The sequence below is a fragment of the Toxorhynchites rutilus genome, chromosome 3 (genome assembly GCF_029784135.1).
Source record: "Toxorhynchites rutilus septentrionalis strain SRP chromosome 3, ASM2978413v1, whole genome shotgun sequence".
NCBI lineage: Eukaryota > Metazoa > Arthropoda > Insecta > Diptera > Culicidae > Toxorhynchites > Toxorhynchites rutilus.
The window spans coordinates 121,637,690-121,646,477 of record NC_073746.1 but is presented as its reverse complement, the minus strand read 5'-3'; the positions used below and the strand labels follow the sequence as shown (position 1 = coordinate 121,646,477).

Here is an 8,788-nt window from a genome sequence, read left to right as displayed (position 1 = left end):
AGACACCATCCGGGGGATGATGATCGACGCAGTGTTTGCGTGAAGTTTGTTGCAAATTTTTCATCGCCCTCCTCCTCCTGCTTGGAAGTTGCTTGGAAGGTGTCGGCCATCCGGGTAATCGTATCTTGGAAGAGACGCAAGTATTTGTGCGTTACATTCAAATCTATATGATATTGGGTATAAATAGGGCAATCCTTTGGCATGTACTCAGTAAACCCGATCGGTATTTTGCGACTGAGTAAGCTCCCGCGAGCTTTCGAAACCAATGCGAGTGATGTGCTAGAGGAGAAAAAGGAAGGCAGCAAGCATTTTTGTCAATGCAGGATAGTGTATAGTAACATCCGCGGGGCCTTTCGCTGTTCCTAACAGACTGAACTGTTGAAGCAGTTTTTGATCGGTGGACTGAAAAATATTCAAGAACTGAAGTATTAGAAATAAAAAATGGTGCATTTAGTGAAAAGTATGCAAGTTTGGTTCGAAGAGAAGAATGAATTATACTGATACGTTGTTGTTTGTGAATTTCAGGAATCTTTCCTGCCGTCTTCATCCTGGTTGTTGTCCAGCGGATACACGCGCAGACGGATTATTGTGACAAAACATTGTGCAGTAAGTGTTACGGAAGAGTTTACTATATTGTGATATGTTTTGTTCGCCAAAAAGAATTATAAAGAAGACTAAACACATAAATCTACCAAGTGCTATGAGAAAACGTTGAACATTTGCGATTCTAGCGTAAATTATATAAAATTTACTGAACATTATTCATTTGGTTATTGACATGGTAGCACCCAGATTATCCGCGGAAAGAGGTGGCAGGGTTGCCGCAGATAACGCAATAAAGAAGTAATCATGAGGTGCAAGCACGAAACACAGATATTTCAGCATGAAGATTATGCATTATCAATACAGAAATTATTAAACTATACATCAGTAAAGTCGTGCTTAGGTGCTCAGTGCTCAGGTAATGTAAAAACCATGACCAAACCAAAAGAGCAAGAGCCTATCACTCACTGACATATTTCGGGAAGGCCTGCCTATAGAATTACTATGGAACTCACTTTTGCGGATAATCCGCTCGCGAAAAATTCTACTGTAATCGAAAATCTGAATAGCAAATACTTCCGTCGTAGATCCCTCAACTGAAATACAGCTAGCCAGCATCTAGTAAGACGTGGTGCACAAATTACGAAATGCTAAAAATTCGCCTTTTGGAAATGAATTATCAAGCGGGTGCCTATTTATACAGATTTCTGTCATTTCGATAGTTTGGTTTCAAAGCAGTTTTTGAGGTATTGAAACATGTTTTTGGATCAATAATTTCGAATGGAGTGATCACCATACAGTATGCAAAAAAGTTTATCCACCCCAGTAAAAAATAGATCTTTTCCAAACACATAGGCTCACATAGTTTCAGTGCTTCGTGTGACCACCTTTGGCTGCAATAACTTCTGGCATCGACTCAACAAGCTTAGCAGTTGTTTCCGGGGGGTGATTATGTTCCATTCATTTGAGATTAACTGCCGCAATTGCTGGAAGCTTGTTGGTTTTTGTTCCTGGAGCTTAATTTTCGAAATTGATCAGAGATGCTCGATCGAGTTAAGATCGGGAGACTGTACTGGTCACTCCATGACCTTGACACACTTTTCCTTGTACCACTGCGAAACCAGCTTTGAGGTGTGCTTCGGAGCTCCGTCTTGTTGGAACGTATATCTGTGCCTCAATTCTACCTCTTGTGCAGACGCTGATAATGTTCGCACATTATGTCTAATTCAAGGCGCGTAGAAGTATATCCTAAGGTGGGCCAACTTGCTAAAACCACTCTTCAGCCATCTTGGAAATCTACTGTGTTTTGTTTGTAAACAAAACACAATACGCTAGTGCCGAAGCTCGCTCCTGATCAGTCTGTCTCTTTCACGCTTCAAGGAAATAATTCCAATTCTGCTTTCTTCCGTACTGTTTTCATATACCGCTCCCCTAACCAACTTAGTGACGAAATGGCCTCACCTAGTACCATAGACCCGTCTTGGTCTAATTATAGTCATGATTCCATCGGCGAACTCAAAATTTCTAACGCCGAAGGTAGACATATATCCCCTTACTTTGATTCTACCTGCAGAAAAAAAAAATCAAAGTTATGCTCAGTTGGCTGAATAATCAGTGTTGGTGAAGTAAATCACCAACGCCATGCTTGACTGTAGGCCGCGAACACTTCTTTTTCAAACTTTCACCGGTTCGCCGCCATTTGCTTGTGATACCATCAGACCCAAATAGCATTACTTTCGTCTCGTCCGACCAAATCATCTTTTTTCAGTCATCACTGGTCCATGAAATATGGTCCTGGGCCCACTCCAATCTTTTTTTGATATTTTGCGGACAACCATGGCTACTTAAGTGTTACTCTGCCCTTCAGACATTTCTTATGAAGACGATTTCGTACGGATTGTGATGTCAGCTGAATGGAAAACTCACTTTCAATCTGTTTTGAAATTTTCGGAGCTAATAGTCCCCGGTCCAGTTCCGCTTTCTACACGACAGCTTGTCAATTCAGCCAGTTATCTTTGGTGATATTTGAAAACATCAACAGCTCACGAAACCGATTCGATATTGTGTGCGCTCGAAAAAACTAGCATTTCAAGTAATATTCGTTTCCATGGCAACCTAGCCGTTATAAGCAACGATGTAAAATTAAACCTCAGGATTTAAATACATTGCTCGCTGTCAAGAGTAATGCTTCCCAGGGGTATGACTAAAACGTCAAATCCCTCATATTGCCAGTGTACCCAATATTGCTGCGGTTCACTGACATTTTGGTCCTGTCAATTACTGTTGTTTTCAAATCGGTTCGGTTATATAGTCGAATAGTGGCTAACTGTAAACTCCATGTTAAATGTGAACACCTCCATGTGAAACCGAAATATGAAAATCGCTCATGCAGTTAGAAATAAAGCATACTATCTCCGTGATTTCAACGATTTCAATCCTCGCAAATGATATGTTGGTAAACAAATGACGCCATATTGATTTTGATTTTGGGTAGCCTATATTCAATTGATGTCTAACCCCTGATGCTTCCTTTACAATGCAAGCTTTTAATCGCATACGATTTAGTCACTCGCGATATTTTTCAGTGCAGCTCTTTACAATGGTGCGCGATATCGCGCGACAATCTGTCATAATCTGTCTGTTAAACCTGCACCCCTCTAATCATACTGCCATAATTTGTTATGGACAACGTTGATTAGATTGGTGGAACAAAATTATATCGCTAGACGTGTGAAAGCAGGTATTCCAGATAATAAATAATTGAAAAACTAGCTTATACAATAGGATATTAACAAAAATGGGTTAAAATAATTATGATTATGCTGCAATACGTTTGTAATAGGTGGTCGACTTAGCTCTCACTTATTGGAGCGGTTCGTATGTATAAAGCTGAACATTTAGTTCGATATATCATTCCCCCCATCTAGCATATCTTGTTCCACCTGCCTGATGTATGTAGCGTCTCATGTCAAAGCAACGCGATTTTCGCAGCCAAAGCTTGGAGAGTTCTATCTTTTATCGCACTGTCATGGGTAATTTCGCGCTTTGCTCTGTTTGGTTGGCGAATAAAAATCGTTATTGAAGAAAAAAACAGGAAGTGGGTTATATCTATGGTATAATCGCAAGGGTGACGTAGGACTATCGTTGATTTAGAGATCATTATGTGAAGTTGAATCTAAATCCATTCTGAATGAATGAATGAATGAATATTTGGGAGACTTCGAAAACGAGAGCGTTACGTTGGAGGCACAAGGTTTTATGCATCCAATATAGGATACGAAAAACCTTGTTCTGAAGAATAATCTTCAGAAGCTAACATGCTAACTGTACTTGATTGACAAATCACAAACCCAAATGTATTTGATCACAGTGTTACATGGAAAGAAAACATTCAAATAAACTCTTTAACATGAATATATTTTGAAAATTCCCAAAGGAACTGGCAGATTATTTTCAGTAACGATTAGATATTTCCACATTTTCCTCGATACTGGAAGCCCACCAGTGGTTAATACCAACTCGATAACCACCTGTTAATAGCACTTGATTGAAACATATTTGGTCACAGTGTTACATGGATAGTAAACATTCAATTAAACTCTTTCACATGAATATATTTTGAAAATTCCCAAAGGAACTGGCAGATTATTTTCCAGCAATGATTAGATCTTTCCGGAACTTTCTCGATGCTGAATGGCATCCTAACGGAAAGAGTTCTGCGCGTGTATGTGTCGATATTTCGCCGTCCACCTCCTCCAGCACGTTAGGCAACGATGTTGTCTTGTCGATGTTCTCACGAAAAATGAATGTGTCTCACCACCAGAATATCGCTTAAGTATGCTTTTTGTGTGTGATTGAATCGAGAGAAGGTGTGGTTTACGATGGCAATTTGGAAGGCAAACTAGAGGGGAATGAACTCTCTGAGCTCGGAACTTTCGGCGACTGAGCAATAATCGATTGCGGGCGCATACAATATTGGATACGGAAATATCCTACTGATGGGGAAGAATAATCTTCTGAAGCTATCCTGTTAATTGCGATTGATTGAAAAACCACAAAACCAAATGTATTTGATCACAGTGTTACATGGAAAGAAAACATTCAAATAAACTCATTCACATGAATATATTTTGAAAATGCTCAAAGGAACTGGCTGATTATTTTCAGTAACGATTAGATATTTCCACATTTTCCTCGATACTGGAAGCCCACCAGTGGTTAATGTCTCCTGATAGATTCCCTTCTGGCCTAGGGTGCACAAACAGGCTCTTGGTGACACCGTTCATCCGCGCTTTCATGATAAATAAAGAGCTTCACCGCAACAGCGACAACATGCTCCAATCGCTGTTCAATTAGAACTGAGTGGATTTCCGAGCGCCGCTCGCTTATATACCGATTGGTGATTTCAATAGCCTGTTTTGAAAGCAATTTTAAGACTATTGAAACAAGTTTTTGGATCAAAAAGTAACAAGTATATAACGCGTAGACATTTTATCCTTCGAATGAAGTGTTTATCATACCATTTCGTTCAGTTGTTTATGAGCTATTAACGCTCAAAATCTCGGTCTCCGGCGTAACGCTTTCGTTTTCGAAACTTTGATTTTACACCCCGGTATAGAAATGAAAGACGTAGTCCTACGTCAAAAAACGCGCTCAATGTAAATGATTGTAAATCCGGCATAACACTACTCAATTAAATCGCAGTAATCGGCTTTTATATTTGCTACACCGAGACAATTATTCGCCGCTGTTACTTGCTCCTTTCAGACTGCGAAAATGGGGGAGCGCAATTTGGACCAATCAAAACGTGGGATGAGGCGCAGCAGAAAATCAAACACCAAATGCATATTTCATTGCACAGTCCTGTATTTTAACGACTATAGGGTGCAACTGAATGAATAACTGGGAGAGTTCATTTTCAATTTTCAATTTTCAACCCCAAAAATGTTCTCGAAAGACGTAATTCTATGTCAAAAAAGTTATTGTTAAATCGAGAAAAGATACTATAAGAATAATTTGTTATGTTTCGAACCTTCGAACCTACGCTGCAGAGACAGTCGACCAGAATAATTTTTAGAACGTTATCGTTTTGTTCAGAATTGTTTAATGCGTAATCAATGTTTGATTTTCGATTCCCAGAGAACAACCTACCACACGTTGCCTGCGGTAAAGGCGATACATATGGTCCATTTTGTCCGGTGAACAGACAGCTAGTCCCATTGTCGGAGGAGGTTAAAAATTATATCCTAGATCTGCACAACCAATTTCGCAGTACGGTAGCAAGAGGCGATGTTCCTGGATATGAACCGGCTTCACGGATGCCGACATTGGTAAATGTTTTGAATTATTTTCTCAATTTCAAATACCATTTTCACTAACCTTATTCAGGTTTGGAGCGAAGAGCTGCAGAAACTCGCCGAGTACAACGTGAAAACTTGTATTTACGGTCACGATTACTGCAGGAACACACCGGATTTCCCACTAGTTGGCCAAAATATTGCAGCGAATTCTTTCTATGGAATGGAGGTAACACCGCTGGATACAATGACGGAGCTGTTGTATAGTTGGTACGGAGAGTACGAAAATGGTAACATGGGTTACATCGACTCTTATCCTTTGTTGGGACAAGATCCACCGTAAGTTTGATTTGTTAAAAGGAAATGTAATAGAAAAACAAACATTTACTACCACCAACAGAAAGGATATTGGCCATTTCACGCAAATCATGATGGATAGGGCGGTATCAATAGGATGTGCCATGATTGAGTATACTCAAAACGAACAGGGCCATGATTGGGTGCATCAAAATTATGTCTGCAACTATTCCAACTCAATCGCACGTGGGCACCCGGTGTACATAAAAGGTCAACCGTGTGCTCGATGCCAAACCGGATGCAGTGAAACCTATCCTGGACTGTGTAATATTGGCGAACAGGTGCCCCCAACAAAGACGTAGGCCCATTTGAGGTGTGGCTTTCACATAGTTTCAGTTGGTATTCAAAATGACATAATTAATTTATTTCATTTTATCCGTATGCCCTAAGGACAACGATATAAATTATTTCGCATCGAACGAGCATCATTGAATGAGTGGTCTTTTTTAGTATTTACCATATCCAGAATCCAAACCAAACCTTTAATTACTGACTAAGGATAGGAGCCCTCTTTTTTTTTTCTTTTGTATAGTGAGAATATACCTGATATATATTTTCGTGTTATCGTTAGATGTAAAAGTTGTAGAATTATCACCGATGAGATTTCACATAAGTTGTCTGCATACCTACTTTTGGTGCATAGATCATGAATACATGATAAAAATACGTTATATACATTCATGTGAATGTGAATATCTCATAGAACATGCAATATTCATCATCATTATCAATTATGATTTTTAATGCACCGCAATATTTCGTTTTATTTTTAATTGTGTATGTTTTCGTAATAATGATTTTCAGTGGATTGGCAACACAGCAGCTGTATCTTTTTTTGTCATGTTGAGGAGTTAATTTGCGTGTTTTTGTACTGGATTAAACACGTCCATTAACTCTGGTACATGATGATAAAAGCGAACATCGTGAGATTTTTTCGCCGAAGTGCAGTGTAATGAAAATCGTGTGTTTTGATATTCTGAGCAAAAAATATACATGTTATATTTCTTTGAAGTATTAAGAAAGCAAACAAAAACATTCAGGACAGCTATGAAAATATTGACGATGACACAACTACTGAGAAAAAGAAAAGAACAATTGTGTTGAAATAGGATGGTTTAATTATTACTATAGAATGACGGAACAGTGAATTCCGTGGTCGACTGGATCACACATCACACATATCGTGTCGAGAACTTCGATTCCGATTCCCGTTCAGCCGATGAACGAACATGCTATTTAGAATTCAATGAGCGTTTTATTTAAAATACATATCTCATTCAAGTTCTAATGAAAAAAACATTAGCAACGAAGCCAGGTCTGGAAAATACAGTTAAATACAGCGATAACGTTACCCAGTTAAGGGGTTTTATTGTATTCTTCACGGCTTTGACGGTGTACGTCGGTACGTTATCATGCTGTAATATAACTTTACCGTGTCTCCGGCCCCGTTCAATAGTTTAGTTTGAATTCATCATTTTTTGTCGGTAGCGATACAGAGCATCGTCTTTCGAGCTAAACAATTTGGCTTTGCAGTGAATCGACCGGATTCACCAGATGAAACCCATGATTTCTTGCGCTTAAGGATCTCGAAATAATTTGATAAGAAGCAAACAGTGTGCTTCAACAGCTTTTTTCTTCAAATGAACAAACTAAAACAGCGGATGTCGCAAATGTTCTTTATTCTACCACCAGTCGAATCGAATAAATTTTGTATATGCTTCCCGAAAAGATAATTCATTTTCTAACCGTGAAGCAGAGCTAATACGCTAAGGCCACCGTTTCATATCATCATAACCACGAATATAATCATCAGCAGCGGCCAACGAGTTCGCTTTCATGTGAACCAGGGACTCTCAAACTATTTTGGGCAAGAGACATCATCATCAACATCAAAGGTTATTAATAATTAATTTTCATTTTAAGTTTTAACAATAACACTTTCCACCAAAAATTAGTCATTCTTACAACAAGTTGGTTCATGTAACACAACTTAAACAGTATATTGTCGACCCTGACCCGACCTTGTCGATATCGACCTCTTTGAGAACCCCTGGTATGAACGATCCGGCACACAGTGAAGATACTGATGGGAAATTGTCTGTGGCTGCATTCAGTTTGTCTGGAAGAGTGCATTGGCAAAAGAGGGTACACATTTCGAAATCGCGAGAACATGAATGAATCCATTTGCGCTTTCCAGGGCCACCGAACTTCTCACTAAAGAGTTATTTCAATTCAATGTAACAGTTTGATGCATTCTAAAATAACTTCAATATAACGTACCCTTGATATGTTCGGGGTTTTGCCAAAACGGACCAAGCGCCTTTTTTTCAAAATTGATTTACTTACACCACTGGGAGCAGAAAATGATAATCCATCGACTATAAAATGACCGTGTCATTTGGACAGTTGACAACGGTTCCAAAAAATAAATTCGGTGTAGTAGGTTGTGAAAAAAATAGGCAACAACATGGCATCGGAGGATAGTGATCGTTTTCTCCAAAAAGGCAGTTTTTCCTATTTATCCGAATCTTCAACAGATTTTTCTGTTTCTGAAAGCTCTTGGAATCAGTTTTCATCGGGATCTGGTATTG

General features: G+C 39.0%; 1 protein-coding gene across 1 annotated transcript; it reads left to right on the top strand.

Annotated features, from left to right (window-relative positions):
- The first annotated feature begins 223 nt into the window (after positions 1 to 223).
- LOC129779134 (antigen 5 like allergen Cul n 1-like) lies at positions 224 to 6,630 on the top strand. The gene is made up of 5 exons (XM_055786414.1): positions 224 to 460; positions 526 to 606; positions 5,683 to 5,873; positions 5,932 to 6,179; positions 6,241 to 6,630. Exons 1-5 carry the CDS (start codon positions 442 to 444, stop codon positions 6,497 to 6,499), a joined length of 798 nt encoding a protein of 265 aa, XP_055642389.1. The 5' UTR covers positions 224 to 441; the 3' UTR covers positions 6,500 to 6,630.
- Positions 6,631 to 8,788: the final 2,158 nt, after the last annotated feature.

Coding starts and splice junctions, on each gene's coding strand:
- LOC129779134 (XM_055786414.1), top strand. Junction 5,874..5,931: donor CTTCACGGATGCCGACATTG/GTAAATGTTTTG, acceptor AACCTTATTCAG/GTTTGGAGCGAAGAGCTGCA. Junction 6,180..6,240: donor TTGTTGGGACAAGATCCACC/GTAAGTTTGATT, acceptor TACCACCAACAG/AAAGGATATTGGCCATTTCA.